The 21,248-nt window shown below is 37.7% G+C and overlaps 1 protein-coding gene across 1 annotated transcript in view; it reads right to left on the reverse strand.

Moving 5' to 3' along the window:
* gpr158b (G protein-coupled receptor 158b) overlaps window positions 1–21,248 on the reverse strand; it is a 59,081-nt gene that overhangs the window by 22,031 nt on the left and 15,802 nt on the right. Inside the window, exons 2-5 of the mRNA XM_056262917.1 lie at window positions 19,853–19,958; window positions 7,777–7,879; window positions 4,232–4,443; window positions 3,956–4,024 (exon numbers count right to left, since the gene is read on the reverse strand). Of these exons, the coding sequence (XP_056118892.1) occupies window positions 3,956–4,024; window positions 4,232–4,443; window positions 7,777–7,879; window positions 19,853–19,958 (490 nt within the window). The remainder of the gene's footprint in view (window positions 1–3,955; window positions 4,025–4,231; window positions 4,444–7,776; window positions 7,880–19,852; window positions 19,959–21,248) is intronic.

Here is a 21,248-nt window from a genome sequence, read left to right on the forward strand (position 1 = left end):
AGAGACGGAAGAGAGGAAAAAGAAGAAGAAAAAATTGTGTTTTTATCGCCCCGGCCTGCGAAGGGCGATGGGGGTATGTGGAAAGTTAATCACCTGCGCGCCACACCAGTCTTGAGTCCCACCGAGGAGCTCTGGAAGGATAAAAGGAGGTGTGACGACAGTGAAGGACGAGAGAGTACCAGGCCCGGGACATTTATGTTGTGTTTTATTATGTTTATGTGCGGCAGTCGTCCATGAGGGGCTACCAATTTACTTGTTTTGTTGTTTGTTTATTTTTAGATTAAAGTTTATGTTTTTGCAATTGCAATTGACATCTTGCTGGTTTTACGTCAAAATGGACATTTTCCCCAAAATTTGAAAGAAATAATAAATTATAGCTTCATGCAATCTTTTCATTGCAATCTGAATGTGAAAAAGTTTCATAAAAAAGCAACATTTTGAACAAAAAGCTGAGAAAATCGCGTTTTTGTCAAAGACTATGTCCATATCGGGTCTCAGAATGATGATCAAAACATAGATGGAGTAGATCCGAATCCATCAACACCCCCAAAGCATGAACAGTCCTATACCTTGTCCTGGGTCGACTTTTCATTCAGTAACATTAGGCAGTTTTGATTTATATGCAGTTTAATGTCCAAGGATCGCGCTAGCTTACATGTGCATAAGCAATGATTTTATTGCTTGTTTCTGCTTCTTTTTCCCCTGTGTTTCGAACTGCAGATTCTCTACTCTTTCAGGAGATGCGTAATAACGTCTACCGTACAACAGTGAAAACATGGATTGCCGGAAAATTACGACAACAGCGGGGAAAGAGTTAAGGTCATGAGAAATAAATGTTTTTGACAGGTTTTACTTATTAAATAATTGACAATGTCACATGGTCCTTTGTCGGCACAATGTGCAAGTCAATTCACACTATGAACGCCCAGTGAGGCACTAGAAATGAAAGGCTTCCAACTTTTCGTGAAACTGACATAACATATCTTGGTAGTCCAATAGCCTACTGTTGTTTAATTCCACTGTAAACTGGTCCAAATCGTGTACCTTCAGTGCTGTAGGGCAGGGTGTCAATGACAGCAAAATAAATATAGTGACATATTTGTAACATCAGACTGGAGACAAATAGGTGGCCCCTTTTGCCTCCAACACTGCCATTAATTAATCAGAGGATTTATTTATAACAAGTTGCGCTAGAACTTGATGGACTCATTCATAATGCATAGCGCTGCACAGCAGAACAGCAGCATGTCACGATAGAAAATATACGCAGCCGTAGTGCATCTGAAAGCATGCACATGTTTGATCACTGTCATATGTTCTGTTCTGAGCTTAAAATCGCATCAGAATTCAGTTTGCTGTGCCATGAAAGCTGAATTTGTTCGAAAAAAGTGACCATGAAACACCTTTCACAGCGCATTTTACTTACACAATGTGGCATGAAACAGAACATTCAACATCAAGTGTCAATATTTTTATTGGATTGTGAAAAGTGGCTGTTAAATACCAGAATAGAGCCAGTTGGTTGGAAGGGAGAGATTGAAAAAACAAGAGGTTGTTTTAGAGGCGAGACATGCACTGAAGATCAAAAATGTGAATTAAGAAAGTGAATAGGGTCAGTTTTGATTTCATGTTGACTTGACTTTTCATTAAACTTTTATGGCGCTGTGGATGCTTTTTATTGAACCATGACATTATTGGCTTACAAAGAAAATCAAAATGAGGCCTTGCTTCATTTTTAGGTATTGCTGATTATTGACATTTTGGTAACATTTAGGGATGAATTGACTAAACTAGTGGTCTTCAACCTTTTTCAGGACAAGGACGTCTTGATGGATAGATAGCCAGAGCCGGGCCCCCTATTTCATATCATTCAAATTGGACATGAATGCCCTCTCAAGGTGTATTTACCATTGGGAAGCTCAGAGATCATTTTGATACCCAAGTTCCCAAGTTAGGCAGGCCAAAAACTTTAAACATGGTGAAGGGGAGAACGATTGCTGCTCTTTTTTTTCACAACAGATATCGCCTTGTCTTGTCGTTAAGGGAGTGCTTATTTACAGTTGTATGAATAATAATTTAAAGCATATTGTATGTTTTATAAACAGCGATAAAATTTGACTGATATGTGATGCTAAATATCATTTTCTCTTTAATAAGATGATCCCAATAAACAGGCAAGAATAAACCTAGAGTCCTCCATGATTCTTGTTCTTTCTGACAACAAAGCACTTGAATGCGACGAGCTTGTAATCACGACTTCAGAAGTGGGAAATTTCCAATGGCGGCATAAATCCTAGCCTATGATAACACATGTAAAATACCATATTCATGTATTAACGGTTTATGATGTTTATATTGTAAGGCTATTAAAATAATCATTATTGATGTAAACATCATATACTTGTACATCATATTACATCTTAATTTGACCTTTTATTGTTAATTGTATATTTTATTTGCAGAAGGCAGCATTTATTAATTGATACATGATCAAATGAGGAGATAAGCGCTATAACCAAACATCACCACACGTTTGGTGTAGTCAAGCTCACTTTCTGCATTTTAAACAGCTGTTTCAGGTGTCTGAATGAGAGTGGTAAAGTGCTCCATAACCTTACACTCAGAACAGCGTGCAAACTGCATTCATTATAAGTTTTTTATTTTTAAAAACTGTTTGTGTCATTACCTGGTTTTCATAATCCAGAGCTAAAATGACAAACAGCGTGTGCAAATAAACCATCCTTACCCTGTTTCATCCTCCATCTATCTCTCATATAAATGCAAGAGCTGTTGACTACCACAGATGGTCCGGGAGGTGTGCTCAGCTTAAGAACAGAGAAAAATACCACAGAGACAGGAGCACAACAGATGACGTGCCTGTTTTTAACAAGAACACAGAATCTAAGAGTTTACACAACTCAGTTGAGGAATTCATTTTTGACAGATTCCATTTTAAATTTACACAAGCATTCTCAAATGAGAAGTGATCAAATATAGGGCATCTTCTATTGTGTTTGATCAAGTTTTCATTCACAACGAAAATTTCCACGAGTTGAAGAATCAAGACGTTCTGATGGGGTTTCACAGAAGCAACTAAACATGGAAATGCGACAAAATTTGATCTTAATATGCATTTGAAATGATAAAAGTGACTGAAAGCTGGCCAACAAATACTTAGCTTTCACTTAAACTGATATAAATAATGTCACTCTTTCAACATTGAACAGGCTTACTACACTAGACCAGCCAAATGAAAAGCAGACCATTGCATTTCACAGAGCCTCAAGTGCAAACTGTCCAAATCAGTCAACTGAGGATAAAACCAAGAAAATCATAATGGATCTTTACAGCTGCATCCTGGATGCCTGGTCCTTTAAATATAGCATGAAATTAAAACGGTCCCTGGTCTGTTTTTGTATTAGATGCTTATATAGTGATGCAATCCCAAGCGGACAGCCAAGATGCAATGTTTCCATCTGGTGTTAACAATTAACATCATCTGTGACTATTTGAATTCAGATTTAATTGAGATCTTATTTCATCAGACCCAACATCACTTTCTCAGGAACCCAGCTTAAATGAGAAAAGAAGGGAATGACAAGATACACAATTGTTTCGTACAATGCAGCTTGAATCCCATTACTTAGTGCACCTTCTCACAATGATCAGATCACAAAACGTTTCCACCTGTATTTAGCGCTGATCAGATCACAAAAAAACGGAACTTAACAGATGAAAAAATTAAAAATTATTCATTGCTGAACATTATTCCAAAGAATAAATTTCTTTTTCATAATTGAACATGCCCTTTAATTTAGAAATATGCCAGATTACTGAAGTAAAATGGTATTCACACATTTCATGTTGATCTTAAATAGTGACATAGAATGAAAGGGAACATTGATATTCCTTTATTATTTTGATAGAGGAGTTGAAAAAAAGTCTTGGTACTTACAGGGAAGTAGAGAAGAACAGATCCTGAAAGTATCGCTTCAATAAGTATAAGACCAGATGCTTTGATCCTCTGAAAAATAAGGTTGAGACAAGTAATAGGAGAGAAGGAATAAACCATGACATTTTGAAAAGCAATATTTGCCCTTCAGGCCAATAAACCTGCCCGAGCTGAAATCAAGCTCTAGTTTTTCTTTGGCTCGGGTAACTCTAGCAGAATAAAAGCAGAATAGAGTACAAAGCCTTTCCAGATGAGATAACGGACTGTAAACGTACTTACCTTGTTGCGACGAAAGTGGTAGACAACCACCATGCTGATGACGTCCAGGAGCATACAGATCCCCTGAATGGAGACCATGGCAAGACGGAGGGCAGTGTCCTCCTGAGCCAGACACGGTGTGTCATCCCTGCAGAACTGACAGCCTTCTCGGCAGGGCAAACACCTCCCGGACAATTCCCAGGATTCATCAGAGTATGTTTCCCGGTCTGATTCTAACAACAGGTGGACGACAAGGAACCATACTATGACAACGATGTGACATTGGCTACTATATAGTAGGAGAAAAACAGTGTGACAAAATAATTATGTCCGAATTCACAGTACTCATAAGGCAAAAGGCGATGTGCATTTTGTAGGCAAAAGCACCTGGATGACCTACTACTTCCGGTGAGATTTTGAAGTGCGCATACGATGGACACTTTACTATCCCATGAGGCCACGGGAGAGGATTTACGAATGGCATGAAGCGACGCAACTGACGCTGGTAGGTCACATGATAATGGCAACATGGTTGAATGTAGTAAGTCCGGATTACATTCATAACGTACACACTCATATAGAACGTACTTTTTTTAGTAGTCTTGAAGTAATTATTTATTCAAAATAAGTACCTGCTCTAGACTGTATGCGATTTCGGACGCAGCCTATGACTGATGGATTCATCCAAAACCGTGCAGTGTTAATTCAAATCTCATCATACATTACCAACATTAACTAATTTTGGATAGTCTTCCTTTGACCTACTGAAAACTGGTCGATGGGGATGTTATTCCAGAGAAGGATGTTATTACGAAATCTTATTATAGTTATCAGTTATGTTAAATTCATATATCAACGTTGCGGTCTAAGATAGTTTAGGAGAAATAAAGTGTGACATACAGGAGTAATAGTTTTAGCTTTTGGCTTTAATCCTCTTTGTCCCATGTGAGACATAAGGCCGCCCGCAGTAGTAAGTATAGAGCTATAAAATGAATGTGTCTGTTTTAGTGAGAGTTCAAATCGTGATGAAACGGAAGTAGTGACAGATCTTTTTCTTCGGATCTCAGATTCTTTATTGTGATGTACATCGGATTTGATTTCATTGGTTTTGGTTTTGACTGGATTGAGCCAGGTCTGAATACGAGCTTGCAGCAGATTTTAAGAAAGGAGCGAGTTTAAGCGGACTAAATGATTGGAGGAGTCCGGCATACGTCGCCAGAGAGAAGTCGTTATGAGAGTTATGATATTTTGATTACATATTACCAGGTCAAAACCCCCCCCCAAAAAAACCTTATGGATGCATAAGATTAATACAATGCATTTAAAAATAGATGAGAATTTTCATTTCATGCCGACTTTATATTGACTTTTGATTGCAGACAAATCTGCGCACATTGAGACAGTTTCCATCTACCTATTTTTATGCGAATGTTGGGATATTGCATAGAAAAAACTCCGGATGGAAATGACAATGCGCATAAATTCTAAAAATGTACATAAAAAAACGTATGCACATTTTGAGGCAGATTCTTTTTTAATCTGATAAAAGACATGCGCATAATAAATTCCTTGATACCAACCCCGACTGCAGCAGCTTCCATTTTTATTACAGATATTTTGTGCCAATTTCACAGGAAGTGACAATTTTGTTCTTATGAACACATTGGACGGTAACGGTGCATTATTCACAAATGTTTTATGCCATATTCCGACTTTGCGCACAAGTTAAATTTGCAACTTTGTATGGAAGTATAGCTTTTTTTGAGATCTCTGCGAGATCAAGGGTCTTTTCCTCTGAATTAGGTAGATGTGAGTGAATTAGGAGACTTCCTGCAAAAGTGTCCATAGCTGCTGTTTAGGAGAAACAATCAAGATATTTCAAATCTTGGACTTATTGGAAGTCAAGTTGAAGCAGGCATAAAAGCACAATAGTAATCTAATAATGCAGAGCACACACACAATGACAGAGAACAGATAACAGACTATAACTGCAGAGGACAATTTGCAAGCCCCTGCAAGACAAGACAACACAACAAAATTCACCAACCTCAGATTGGATGATTTTCAAAGAGTCCAAGGCTTTTTGAATTATGAACAAGCCTTGGTTTATCAAATATGAAATAAGGTGAATGTGTGTAGCCTATCTGCCACGTTTCTGGACAGAGCTGCAGCTTTTTGTAATTAGTCCACATTTGCCTGTATGTAAATTAGCCAATACTGTATCCATGCTAATGTTAATTTATTTAAAAGTAGTGGCGACTCGTTTAAATTGCTCTATTTTTGCATAAATTATTATGTGAGTGCACGTGAGAGGAATGTTGCTCTTAACAACTAGGCATGAAATAAAAATAAACTTGTCTTTGGGGTTTTCGTGCCTAGTTTGAGATCATGAATTATCTGGTGGAAGGAAGTAACTCAATGTGTATCTGTTTCTGTCAGAAAGAAAAATTCAGTGCAGGCTAGTTCTGTTCAAACAATCTCTGACCAATTACTTTATTTCTATTCATTTTACACTCACATTGTTGACAGACAATTAAACAAAAGAGTTTGGTTCCAAAACGCGATAAACGGCATTAAAAAAAAAAAAATAGTTACTGCAAAAATCAGTATTTTATCTGGTTGGTATTGAAAAGTCAATGTTTAATTTTAAGTAAAATGCGATATCCGCCGTGTTATTCTGTCATGTTTTCTCCCTTACTTTCCAAACCGTGACAAACGCCAGTCTCCCTTCTCTGCAGAATGCGATATATCCGCTCTCAACCAATCACAACGCACCATTCCACGCAATGTAAACAGTAAGGCAGCGCCTTAAATACATCCGGCTTCCTAGTTTTTCTTATCTATTTTGTACTTTTCGATCAACAAACAAACAAAGAAATGAATAATTTTGACGGCATTGATAAACCTGTGGTTGTTACTGCGGTGGGTAAGAAACGTAAGGCATCGAAATCGAATCATTTACGTGAGGAGATTAAGAATATGAGGCACTCGGAGGAGGAAAAATGTTTTCAATCTTCTTTACAGTTCTTAATAAAAATATTATACTAATAAACTTACGTTGTTGTGTATTTTCAACAGTTTCAATATGAAAAAAAAAAAAAACTTTTATATTGATTCAATGGATTAATTGCATTTTGAATTTTGGGGAAAAAAATAATCCGTTTTTATAATAAATCTTTGAAAATCAAAACCTGGATTTTAATTTTTTGTTCTGTTTTTATGACCTACAAATGCTATGTGAAAGTTTGAAACAGAAAATAGTGGTTTTCATCTTTCCACTTTCTTGGTAAAGAAAACACATTTTTACTCAAATTAATCTAAATGGATTTATTGCGTTTTGGAACCAAACTGATTTACAAATGAACCCAAGCCATATCTACAGTTCATATCTAACTGTTCAGACTGTTTTTGTTTAAAATAAATCTTATCATAATTGTCATTAATGATTAATTATCAAAATACTATAAGAGATTACAGTATGGATGGCATATTGATTCCTACTGTTCACCTTAAAAAACAAGTAATATAATAAATCTAAAGTCTCGCCAGTTCAGGTTTGTACTTACTTGAGAAGCCATTGAGCACCACTCGGCTTGGGTGGTAGAAACCACTCTTGCATTGGCACTTGTACTTGTCCAGCACAAATCCATGGCCCACAATTGGTTCACACTGGAAAAGAAAGAGTTTAGTTTTAGAACTGGACCTTGGATCTTAAGATAGAAGCTTTAAGTCCTAGTTCCAGTACCACTTTGTTCATTCAAAGTGCTGAAATTTTAACTGACTCTAGAAATGATATATATTTGTTCAATACAGTCACAGCATGAGCAAGGAACTTCCTGAGGAAAACAGCTCTGCTAATAGACCATCTGTGACAGTGGTTTCACAGTCATTTATCAGATTTTCAGAATACGAAAATGTCAGTTTTATGAGTTATTATGACAGTCGATATATGTGCAGCAATTTATTTTTACTCACATTCTGGCAACTTTACGGTAAAGCCAAGTGGGCATGTAATCTGATGGGCTCACAGCAGCTTGCTCCTTAAAGGCCCTTTGGAATGACTGCCAAGCTTGAAATAAGAACTGTTTACATATAGAACGATGTACAAGATTGTACAAGAAAGTTGTGCTCAAGATGTGCATTTCACACTGTGCTGTTTTAAGTGTAAAGGAGACTTTATTCTACTTTATTTAGTCTACTGTATTCAAGAAAGTATTACTGTGAACTAGAAAAAAGTCACACCAAGTTCACAAGGATCTATAAATAACCCAGAAGCACCATGAAGCCCAGGCGAAACATAATGAAGTGACGATCTCAGGTCTCAGATAAATGTTTCTGCTAAATTAGTCACCGTTTTGTCACCTTTATTTCAGCATTAAGGTTCAATGTGAACAAGTCTTACTGGAGGTAATTACCTCCATTTTAGATTTATACCCTTTAGCTTTGGTTTAAACATCTTTGGGGAGAAATTGGTGCATCAATTCTATATTCTATGCTATATTCAATTAAAAAAATGTATGTTGCTTTTCATAATAACACTACAGATCAAATGCCAAGATGTCCCTCCCACCCTATTCACCCTAATCTCATCCTCAGACCTCAGTTGGCTGAACGTCTGATACATAAGACACACATAATGGTGTCTTATGTAGACAACATTTATGTAAACAACACTTTTGTAGTTTCGAAGTCGTCATCGTCATCGGTTGAATTCTACAGGAGAACAGTCCGCCTATAAACAAAGCCGTTGCGATGCCAAACCCCCTTATGGAAGGAGAAAGTCATCGTGTTTACAACTGTGACAATGAGCGCTTATAGGGATCAAATAAACGGTACATTTTCAAAAGTATAAGTTTACAGCACCATTGTTGCTTAACTGTTGAAGTAAACTTGCACAACATTCTTGAATGAATGCACACCGACCTGTTAATGTGGGGACATCAACTTTACATTTTGACGCTGAACAGAAACTGTGATTGGTTACTTTACATGTCCGTCAGACGTCCTATTGCGCGGCCCTTGGCCAATGAAAGCTGACGTCAGACTAAAGGTCTGGTACACAAGACAAGATTCACACAAACTTTAATGCCAGAGGGCAAAACTTTTAAGAGGGTTATATGTTGACCTGTGGTTCAATAGCTCCCTCTATCCCACGCAACAGAACAGGATTTTCAATATATCAGCTGTTCCTCTCTGAGCATACTCTCTATATGAATATGATTTAATAATGCAAGCCTTGCTGCTTTCCGGTGCAGATAAATGTGGGCGACCTGACACATTTGAAAACATGACTACATGCTTGGAAATCTTCAGGAGTGAGAAGTGTCAGCATCAGCAGATTTAGAAGATCATTTTGTCACTGAAGACCTGCCGACATAACACCTGCATTAGGATATATTTGGATTTATGTGTGTATGTGTGACAGTGCACCTTCAGTTCACTTCATCCAGCATTGCTGTGACGAGTTTCAGTGTTTCTCAGCCCATTAACTGCTTCTCATGACATTTTAGCCTTTTCTTGTAAGCATTGGCTTTAGAATCAGTGGTAATGCAGTAATTCTCAACCTTTTTGACTCCAAGACCCCCCTCGTCCACACACTAAATTGCAGGACTCCTGAATTTAAGAGCTGAATGTTCTCACTCTTTTCAACCAATAAATTTACATGACATTTCCACACTTTAAAAACGTAAGAATTTTGCCTTAAAATTTTGAGTTCATTGAAATAATTTTTTTTAGTTAATACAATGAAGGAGATTGGTTTAATAAATAAAAACTCAAAATATTATGCTATCTGAACCATATTAATTATCTAAGTTGATTTGACAAAATATAAAAAGTTGTGATAACAAATCATGAAAATATTCTTTTACTGTGCAGTTGTTCATTATTTACTAAGGATTGATGACGTTTAATAATATTTTTACTCACTTTTACTTACTAATTTATACCCGATAAAATAGCTTAGCGCTTGGGATATTTACACAAAATAAATATTCATTATAAATACAAATAAATAAAAAATAAATATTCCGATTTTTGGTTGTTTTAGCTCATTTTAATGTTTGTTTTGTCTTGTTTTAAATCATTTTAAGTCATCCCTGGCCGGCCCCATGGTGAGAACCACTAGTCTAACATACTTTGGTTGCAGGATTTCGATTTCTGCATGAATTGGTGATAAAATATGATTTAGCAGGACATTTTACCAGAAAATATAAGGCCATCTGTAGCTCAACAGAAGTTGTGATGCAAAAGGACTTCGATCCAAAGCATGAGAGTGAATCAACACCACAATGATCTTATCAGAAGAAAAAGCGCCTTCTGGAGTAGCTCGACCTGAGACACTTTGGCACGAAACATTCTCAACAGACATCCCCAGAATACTTCTTATATACAGTTTTATAGAGAGGAATTGTACCAAATTCATCCGTTTTGATGAATCAGCAACTATGTCCAGGGGTCAGCCAACTTAATTTGCAATTGCTATTGTATTGAATTACACAGTGCATCCATGCAGAGCTTCCTGAATTATTCAAGGGCCAACTGGTCATTGCATAATCCATCTTCATCTTAGAAACATGAATACAAAGTTAAAGCATTGTTCATTTTTTGCCAGTCACAACTTATACATAGTAAACAATAAATCTAGATTAAATCTGACTTGAGCAAAACTAAATGAAACACAGCACAGTTGAAAAACACTCTTATAATGTGACATGACATCTTAAAAATGAAGCACTCATGTCATGGCACATGATGCTGAAAAGACGGAAAGATGCATCACAGTTGTTTAAGAGGCCAGAATAGAGCATGCTTATTTGATGTTTTATGATCTTGATTTTATATGATAAGGTTGTATTTTTTATATTTCATGGAACAATAATGTTTTATGAAGTAACTGTGACTTTTAAAATACAGTTTTAATCCTTTAAACTGTAGCTTGCCAAGCTAAAATCTTCAAAAAACTTAATGTAGATAAACTACTCATACTAATCTTTTGATAAATTTAAAATAAGGTCCCATTAGTTAATGTTCATGTTAACTAATGTTATGTAGTTAATGAATGTTTGCAAATAGAACCTTGTTGTAAAGTGTTACGGATAAATTAGCTATAAAGCCACTAACAAAAACACATCAGAGCAACTTAAACAAAATAGATATTTAAACATCAAATAATATAATTGATAATTTAAACAGAGACATTTTTCTGGCACATGCTAAACTCATTTCATCATATTATAACGCAGCAGAAATACACCTTTCATTCTGATGCACAGAAATGTCAAGAAAAATGTCTGCCAAAGAAATGGAAACAATTTCTGTTAAAACTGCTTAAATATTGGGTTATTTATCACCAAAACTTGTCAGAGCACTTGGAAAAATGATCAGTGAGCTGCATGTACTTTTTCTGACACGCTTAGGTGTTGAATTAATAAGCATTCAATTGAGTCAGTAGGTACTGTCATTGTATTGAATTCACCCAACTGGATATTGATCTAATGAACTCCCTATGTGTTCCACAGAAAAACGGGCATTTTTTTTTAATCATAAATAGGTGAACTTTCCCCTTAAAGTCTTAAATCTTCACTAATAAGGCATGAAAATACGCTCACAGATTATACTCAGAAACAAAAGCTTTCTGCTGACAGTCAATGAGAACCACAGAATAGCACAGCATTACCATTACAAGTATGTAGCGGAAGAAATAGCAAAGAAGTAGAAAAAGAAGTAGAAGAAGCTTTATTCTCTAGCTGTAAAAGAGAGACTGATAGAGTCGAACATCCACTCAAAACATTACTCAGGTTAATCCACCTCAGGAAAGTCATTGCGGGACAATTAGTGCATGTGATTCGGGGATCCGCTCCTTCGAATGTCAAGCCCCGGGCTGATGTTGCTCATCAACTTGAATGACAGGACAGATTTTAAGAGGCATGGTCCTGCTGTCTTAGGAGGACATGAGGCTTTAAATAGATTCTCCACAAACACACACACGCTGCTTTTCGCCTCTTTCTCAGATGGCAGTAGCACACAAGTATTTCTTCTCTCTTATAAACACAGGAAACCCTTCCAAATATCGTTTTGCTTCAGTTGCTGTGGTAGGGAGCAAGTGTTGTGCTTGTGAAGCCTGCTGTGCGTTTCCTCGCTGCTTTTCCTCCGGTTTTCCCATGAGTGGGACCACGCAGACATGGAGCATGGTCAATACACGGAAATCCATTATACTGCATTTATAATGGATCACATCTTACTGGGGAATTCTCCTCTACACAAGACAACAATTTGGCCTTGCAAACCCAGTCCAGTCCACACAATATTCCATCATATAATTGACCGACCGATGGATCCTCAAGTAGGGTATCCCAATACCTTTTTTAAACAGTTTTACTGAGCAAAACGCAATGGCACAAATCACAGGGTTCTTAAAAACGCGCTCTTTTATGTATGACGTAACATTATAAGCATGGCAGAAGATGCTGAAAAGACAGTGAGATGCACCGCAGCTGGTAAAGAGATCAGTTTAGCATATGTTACATAAGATAATAATTAAAAACAAATGGATCGAGGGCACGTTCTGTGTGAGCAGCCTTGTACACTACATACCAAAATGGACTGCTGTATTTTCTCATGTTTTGAGCTATTTAACATTTTCAACACTTTTTATTTTATTTGATGTGCGTTACATTTTTTGTTAGTAATAGGTACAGCTCAGTACCACTTTTTATGTCCGATACTGATTCCACCGCAATCTTGTGTATCTGTCAATGCCGATGCCAATCCGATACCAGTACTTTTTCTTTATCGGTTTAGAATATTTATACCTCACTAACTACACAATACTTCATTATAAATAAAGAAATTGTAGCCTGACAAAATCTTAAATCAAACAATAATTTTTCTAAAATCTAAAAAAAAAAAAAAAAAAAAGTCAATGTAACAAGTCATCATGTACACAAATGACTATTTGAAGAGTGTCAAAGTTCTTGAAATCTCATGAAGAACAATACATTTGTGATAGTACTACATTAATATATGCACTATAAAAAGCATTTCTTTTGGAATGTTTGGCAGGTTTTCAAGCTGTAGTTTGAAACTGCAATATTTTCATAATTTAAGAGTTACAAACAACCATTTAGTCACAAAACTAGCTAGCGACTTCTTAATAACATTCATGTATGTTAAATTGGCCACCCATATTTGTTGCCCATTATGGTTTTTAATTATATTCATAATATTTATTTATTATTGAAATGTGTTTAATTTTATTATAAAATAAAATAAATCAGTTGAGATTGAAGATCAGCATTTTCTAAAACTTAAATGCCTTTCTCTGACCATTTGTTGAAAAATAAAGATTTTATAAAATCTATTTATTGTAGCATGATATATACCATACCAGTGTGAAAGTGACACAAGAACTTGAGCAATGCAAAAATACAAAGCAGGACAAGTCTCAAACTAATTAAAGGGATAGTTCACTTAAAAATGGAAAATCTGTCATTATTTACTCATCCTCATGTCAAACCTATATGAGTTTCTATCTTCTGTTGATATTTTGAAGGATGTCGGTAACCAAACAGTTGATGAACCCCACTGACTGTCCATTGACTTAGAAGCCTACTGCTTCTGAACACTAAGTGCTTCGTTTATGTAAGACTATGCCATATTAAATATTATGTAGCAATAAGTAACAAGCAGATACCCCCCCCCCCCTCCCTCTCCACCTCCCCTCCAAAAAATGTATTTGTGTGTTTTTCACACCACTTCATGTTCAGCACTTGTGCAATGATATAATGCATAAACCCACACAGTGATGCAACTTCCAGAATCATCCAAGCCAGCCCAGACTCTCACTGGCACCCAGGCACAACAGCTCGGATAGTTTAATTAGCTCTCGCAGAGCAACTTCCAACACAGATTACTATAGACTCCAGTCAAGGATGTGAAAAAAAAGAACAATGAAAACAATCCCACTTGAGCAAACAAAAGTATCCTTGCACTCTGCACTCTTGGAAAGGAGAATTGATGGCGGAAAGGCTTACATCAGGGACAATATGAAATTAAAAAGCTTTAAGCATGCAGGTGTGTTCTGGTAAGGTCACACACAGTAAGGAAAAACAATGTTAAATGCAAACATTGCATCCAACAAAACGCTCACATACTGTATACCTGTAGACCCGTTCGCAATTTGGTGTTGGGGGAATTTCGCACTTGAACTGAGTAAGTGGGTCCCTAGACATGAAAAATCACAGAGGTGCTCGTCCGCTATAGTGCCACGAATTACGTAATGGTCAAATCAAATATGGCCGCCATCGGATGATGATGAAAATCCAACTTCTTTGTTTCTGAATGTTTATACACATGTAATACCTCCATTTTGACTAATTATGGTATGTTGAATTCATTTCTGGCATTGATAGGACCATATTGGGTTATTGTGACCTTGAAAGGGCATGGTCAAGGTCGTTTTCCTATTCTGAAGAATCTCAAAAGACATGTACATGCGAACTAACTCAATTTACAGTCTGCCCTTTTACTGAGTATTTGTACAACACTAGACAGAATTCACAGAAAATAAGAGGACAAGGTTTAACTTTTCTTGTATTTTACCAGGAGTATCAAAAGATTTCCAAGGTTCCTAAAGTTTTCATCTGACTATTGAGCATCGCACTATTTGATCAACAGTGAGCATTACACATGTACATGAGTAACTCAAATTTACTAACTCAAATTTACAGTCTGCCCTTATACTGTGTATTTCTACAGCACTGGACAGAGTTCACAGAAAAAAAATAAGACAATGTTTGACTTTTCTTGTATTTTATAGAGTTCACAGAAAAAAGAAGACAAGGTTTGACTTGTATTTTACCAGAAGTAGTCAAATTTATAAGATTTCCAAGGTTTTCGTCTCACTATTGAACATTGCACATATTGATCAACATGGAGCAATACCTGGCCCCAAAAGCTTGAATTTGGTTGCTTCAATGGCAGATCAGGACAATCTTAATCAAGAAGAGCTCTACCGGTGCTTCTCTATAGGCCAGTGGGTTGTGCAGGATCGCCCTGGCTGGTTCTGTGCTGTGGGAGGTGACATGAAGGTCGAGCAGACCATTCAGCGAGTATCAAAGGGTCCTGGAAGTCACTGTCGTAGGAGCCACACACAATACAAATGCTGTAGCGGAGTTTGAGCTCTTGTTCCATTAGATTGGGATGATCACTGATTTCCTCAACTTTCTCACCAACAACCACACTTTGAAACAGACAGAATGCCATCTCCAGCATGCACGGAGCACCACTCGCCGCCTTACATTCAACCAAAATGTTTCAAAGCTGCTGGACTTTGTGCTAGAGCAGCAAAATCCATACTCAGTGACAATCGTTGTGCCTGTTCCACTGCACAATCTGCTCACCAAGCAAGCTGTTGATGAGGTGTCGCTCCTCGCTTGCTCAACTGTCTCCGAAATGGGAAGCATGTCTACTGCTCGTACAGGCAGGAGAGGTTAGTTGAGAAGACCAAGAAAATTAGCACAACTGTATCAAAGAGAAAACTACCTCAGTTCAATGAACAACCACAGAAGACACCGACAATCAGTATGAAGGAGCAGAAGTTAGTCTCATCCAAAGACATGGCCGAGGCACATAGGAGTATGGACATTGCTAAGAAGCGGGGCATGAGTATCCGGCAGATACTTTCTTATGATGTGCTTTCAGCATCTCCCCTGTTTGATGGTGACCTTCCAGCTCATGTCAACAAGTCAAAACTTGTCAGTGAGATTGAGCCTCGACTTGATCTCAACCAATGGAGTCCTGAGTCTACTTATGCCACTCATGTTGTGGTAGACTTCATGTCGAAGATGCGACAGATGCCTCTAGCACAATTCCCTACTTTAGGTGCGGTCATCAATGCCATCATCAGCTCAACATCATCCCTCTGCCAAGACCCGGAGTTCATCCATCTTGTACTAGATTCCTACATCGAGATGTCCCTGAAAGAAGGGGAGCGTATGCGGCGTACAGACTCAACAACAGGCAACGACATCATTGGCATGAACAGACACACACCCATCCCTCAGCAACTTGACAAGTTCTGGGCATCTGAGGAGAACAAGCGGAATCTCCAACTGTTAGCTCGGGATATGGTATGCAATCGAGCCAGTGCCAATGCAACTGTCATTGTCAGCTCTATTGTCATTGATGATGAGGTGCTACCAGCAAAGGCAGCTGGTGGCGAAGAGATCCCAGACCTCTTGAACTGGATTGAGGAGGCTGATGCCAGGTTGCTGGTGCATGTTGAGTGGGCTGTTCGTGTGAAGCAGTGCAAGAGAGTTGTCATAGTCTCCAATGACAGACACCTTTGCATTGCTTCTCCACTACAGCCCATACTTCCAAGAACTCGGGATGAAAGAGATCTGGCAGCAGTATGGCACTGGTCAGAGGCGGCGAATGCTTCCACTCCATCAAGCAGTTTCTCGTCTTGAAACGTCACTGACAAAGACAGTGATTAAAGCACATATCCTGACTGGAGATGACTGTATGAGCAAGGTGGGGACTAAACCTGCTGCTATGGTTTCTGACCCAGTCCAATACTTAGCCAACTTTGGAGAGGCAGACACCTTGACAGAGCAAGATGCAGCATTGGCTGTGAAGTACTTGGTGTGTGTCTGGGCTGGGGCCAGGTCAACTACAACAGCTAAGATATTTGAAGACTTAAGGGTAGAAATCTACACCACCTCCCACAAGTAGTGGGATCAGAGGCCACATCCAACGAGGGGCTTTTCTGGTTCATACGGCATGCCACTTGCTTGCAACAGCCAAGGACGCCAAAGCAAGACTAGAGCCAACGGAACATGGATGGAAGGAGCACTTTGGCACACTCCTGCCATCAAAATGTCTGAAGCCCTTACCACCAAGTCTGCTCACAGTATGTAAGTGTGCAGGCAAGTGTGACAATCGCCGATGTGGCTGTCGTGCTGCTGGAGTTTCATGCACCATATTCTGCCATGGGAAAATGGAAAAATTATCCTGTAAAAACCCATCCCACTAACATGCATGCACACATACAGTACACTTTGAGAGAAATCAGACTATATGGTGCACTTTTAGTTAATTTGGTATGATGTAATTTTATCACTTATTGATACATTTTTATTTGCACCCAATTGTTTTATTTTATATCATTGTACTAACACCCAATTAAAATAAAAGTTCAAACGAATGTTTATAATTGTTACATTTCTTCTCTTCATGTCTTGTTATAATAATAAAAAATCATCGTGGAAAAAAATACAATAAAAAGTGACTATTAAAAAAATAAATCTTAATCAAGTTATTGAAAAATGATGTTGACATTGACATTTCAATGACAAGATGATCCTTAATGTTAAAAACAATATTAGCAATGAATGTTAAAGGGTCACTCCACCCATTTGCATTAAGAGGTCCATTGTTAGACAACCAGTCATACTATTGAATGGTCGTGCAACATTCTTTCATTTTCCCCTGAGACGAGAGAAATCTACTATTTACCTTTTTCACTTCCTCCTACAATGACGCAAAAATCGTCATTTGACGTCATTGTAGGAGGAAGTGTAAAAAGGGGAAATTTCTGTATAGACTACAAGCACAAATTCCCACCCTTTCAAACCCGCCCATAGGGGGTTGTGCCTAATGCGCTAACAGAGCTATCACAGATCAGTGGGTGGGACTTCACTTGCAGATACTGAAAGCAATATCAGCCATCTTGTTTATAAGCTAAGCTAACAAGCGCTGTGGATATAGGAAGTTACGACAATGACGGAAGAAACTAAACATGATATGGAAGTAGAGGATTTTGAAATTCTGCTGCTCGAATCCGCTCTTCGTGGCTATCTTTACGAGCCGCAATATAGTGAAGAGCAGCTGAGGCTGATGGAGGATCAGGAGGCGGCTGCCTGTCGCGAACGAGGAGCCCGGACTGGGTCGAGCTGAGGCGGGCTGCTGGTGCGTGTGCTCTCGCTGTGCGCTACGGACACAGATAGAGTCCGTCTGCTGCAGAGAATTTCAACGATCGCAATTTCTCCTAGACGAAATCTCTGAATCAGACGACCACACGGACGTTTGTGTTGTGATGTGAACCATCCTAGTTTCGCCTGACTGAAAATCCAGGTCTCATGCAATAATTCACCATATAGAAAGAAATACAAACGAGTAATTCACTAATGAGTTTGCCAATGTAACGGGGTTCGTTGTTGTGGGAAGAAGGAGGCTGGAACCGGCGAACATTTAAACATTTTAATAGTAAAATAAACAAATACAAAACAAAAGTATAAGCCAGCTGGCCACACACAACAGAAAGAAAACATAAAATCAGGCCTGTTCCTTTTGTGCTTCCGCTCCTCCGTGAGAGATATGAGACCGCTGCACAGGTGCCATTCATTATCACTCGCGTCGTCCTCTCACGTCCCTCGCCCTCGTCCTGCTCGCCACAGCCAACTAACTAGACATTTTTTGTGAAATGAATTTCAAACTCATTTAGCAGCTAGCCTTCTTGTAGACGGAAGAGTGATTTCTCTCTGATGTTTGCGCTGTTCTGGATTAGTGGGAGTGGCTTGCGGAGCTGTGCAACGTGGTGCATTGTGGGAGTTGTTGTCTTACATACAAATGCGCCCTAAAGTTATTTTCTGTCTTTTCTCGGTCAAGAGGGCACCAAATTCAAAATTTCTTTTACATTTCGACTACATATATAACCCACTTTCAATAAAGATTAATGTTGAAATGGGTGGAGTGACCCTTTAAATGTCACATTTAGTAGAATTAGACTTATTGCATCTGTTTTTTATTTCTAATAATGGCCAAGTTATGGATAAGAAGTAGGAAGATGACCTTAACCATGACCTTTTAAGGTAAAAAGTCAGCCAATATGGCCATAACAATATCAGAAATTAATTCCACATACCATAATAAGTCTAAATAGAGGCATTACATGTGTATATACATTCAGAAACAAAGTTGGATTTTCATCATCATCCGATGGCGGCCATATTTGATTTGACCATTACGTAATTCGTGGCACTATAGCGGACGAGCACCTCTGTGATTTTTTATGTCTAGGGACCCACTTACTCAGTTCAAGTGAGAAATTCCCCCAACACCAAATTGCGAACGGGTCTACAGGCCAGGTACTGGATTAATGTTTTGTGTGCTCACAACACATTCACATATTTTTTTGTCTGTGATTTAATGCACACATACATACCAAATTACTTTCATTTCTGCACCAAAATATGATCTAGAATATATTGATATGGTTTGCGTTGACCATTTTGCATGTTTGTGAATTACTGGCTTAATGAATAATAACGATGATATTTTTGTTTACTTGTTTACTTCTGACTAATGCAAATCTGGATCCTGAGCCAAACATATCCCCCAGTTTCACAGACCAGGCTTAAGCTAGTCCCAGACTATAATGCATTATTGAGCTGTTTTCACTGAAAGCTACTTGCACGAAGATATCTTAAAATATGTCAGTGCAATTGTTTTGTCTCAAGATGAACCTAATGGCCTAATCCAGGCTTAATCTAAACCCTATCTGTGAAACCGGGCCTTTGAGTGTTTTTGTGATGCTTATATTGTCATCTGATCCTGTTAGTGATGAGATTGCACACTCACCTCCATAGTTGTCAAGTTACAGCGGTGAGTTCCTGCAAACCAGCCACTGCTGGAGCACTGGTCAATGTCCACATCCTGTAGATTAACATCTACACGTACAACTCCTCTGCAGACGGACAGAGAGAGAGAGAGAGAGAGAGAGAGAGAGAGAGAGAGAGAGAGAGAGAGAGAGAGAGAGAGAGAGAGAGAGAGAGAGAGAGAGAGAGAGAGAGAGAGAGAGAGAGAGAGAGAGAGAGAGAGAGAGAGAGAGAGAGAGAGAGAGAGAGAGAGAGACAGAAAGGTGAGAGTTAGCAGTCAGGCCCGACGGCACAAGGGTGTTTTCAGCCACATAATGTTTATTTTAGGTTTCAGACATTTTAACAGACATTTAAATAAGTATATAAAAAAAACACTTTTATAGTTTGTTAAATACAAATTCCATACACTGATGTCTATGGAAGCTGCAATAATAATCTTTTCAATTAGGCTATAATTTGTCAAGTGTTTTATTCATGTCAGAGACACCCCCATGGATGCACCTCTAGTTCCTGTGTCCTGGCGCCGGCTCTCTGAGCGGTTGAAAAGATGCCGATTGCATTGTTGTAGTATATGTCAAAGTAAGTTGAAGGCTTTTAGGCTTTCGTTAAATTACTCACATGAAGTTGGGGCTAAAGGCTGACTTTCCATTTGTTGACATTAGATTCAGATGGTAAATATATAAGTTGGGTGTCCACCTTAGATATAATCATGATATTTATAATGAAACATTTAAAAAAATATGATATTTATCATGTTATACAATAAAATATAATTTGTTAAATCTATATACAATTATGGGAACTACTTCAATGTTTTCAATAATTTTGAAATATATATTTTTTTATATTAACATATTTTAATAACAGTATATTTATTGAATTTTTTTTATTTATTTATCAAAATAAACAGAAAATAGTACAAAACTTTGATAAAGTGATTGTTTTGAACAAGTACTAAGGGATTATTTAAACATATTATTTTAGCTAAAGTATTTGTTTCAATAATGTGTGCTTTTTGCCTAATGCTGGTGAGCCTTTTACCCCGTGCATGAGGTAAAAGGCCCACCTTCCCACTTCATACATTTATACGATTTTTAAACAAACCACTTTTGATTTATTTTCACACAAAATGTGTTGCTCCATAAATCTTCAATACAAACATATATTTTCTTTCTGCAATCATACATTATGGAAGTAGTGAAAAAAAGCAATTTTTTTCTTAAGGTGTGCCTTTAGCCCCATTGTACAATATATATTATTTATTAATAATTAACTGTAAAAACTGCTGTGTGGGGACATTTCAATTTTACCCATAAAATAAATAAAAATCTTGTAATATGTCATGTCACTCATTATTCAACTACTTAATAAATCAAAGA

Source organism: Rhinichthys klamathensis, unplaced genomic scaffold (assembly GCF_029890125.1).
Source record: "Rhinichthys klamathensis goyatoka isolate OS25496 unplaced genomic scaffold, OSU_Roscu_1.1 h1tg000011l_1, whole genome shotgun sequence".
Lineage (NCBI taxonomy): Eukaryota > Metazoa > Chordata > Actinopteri > Cypriniformes > Leuciscidae > Rhinichthys > Rhinichthys klamathensis.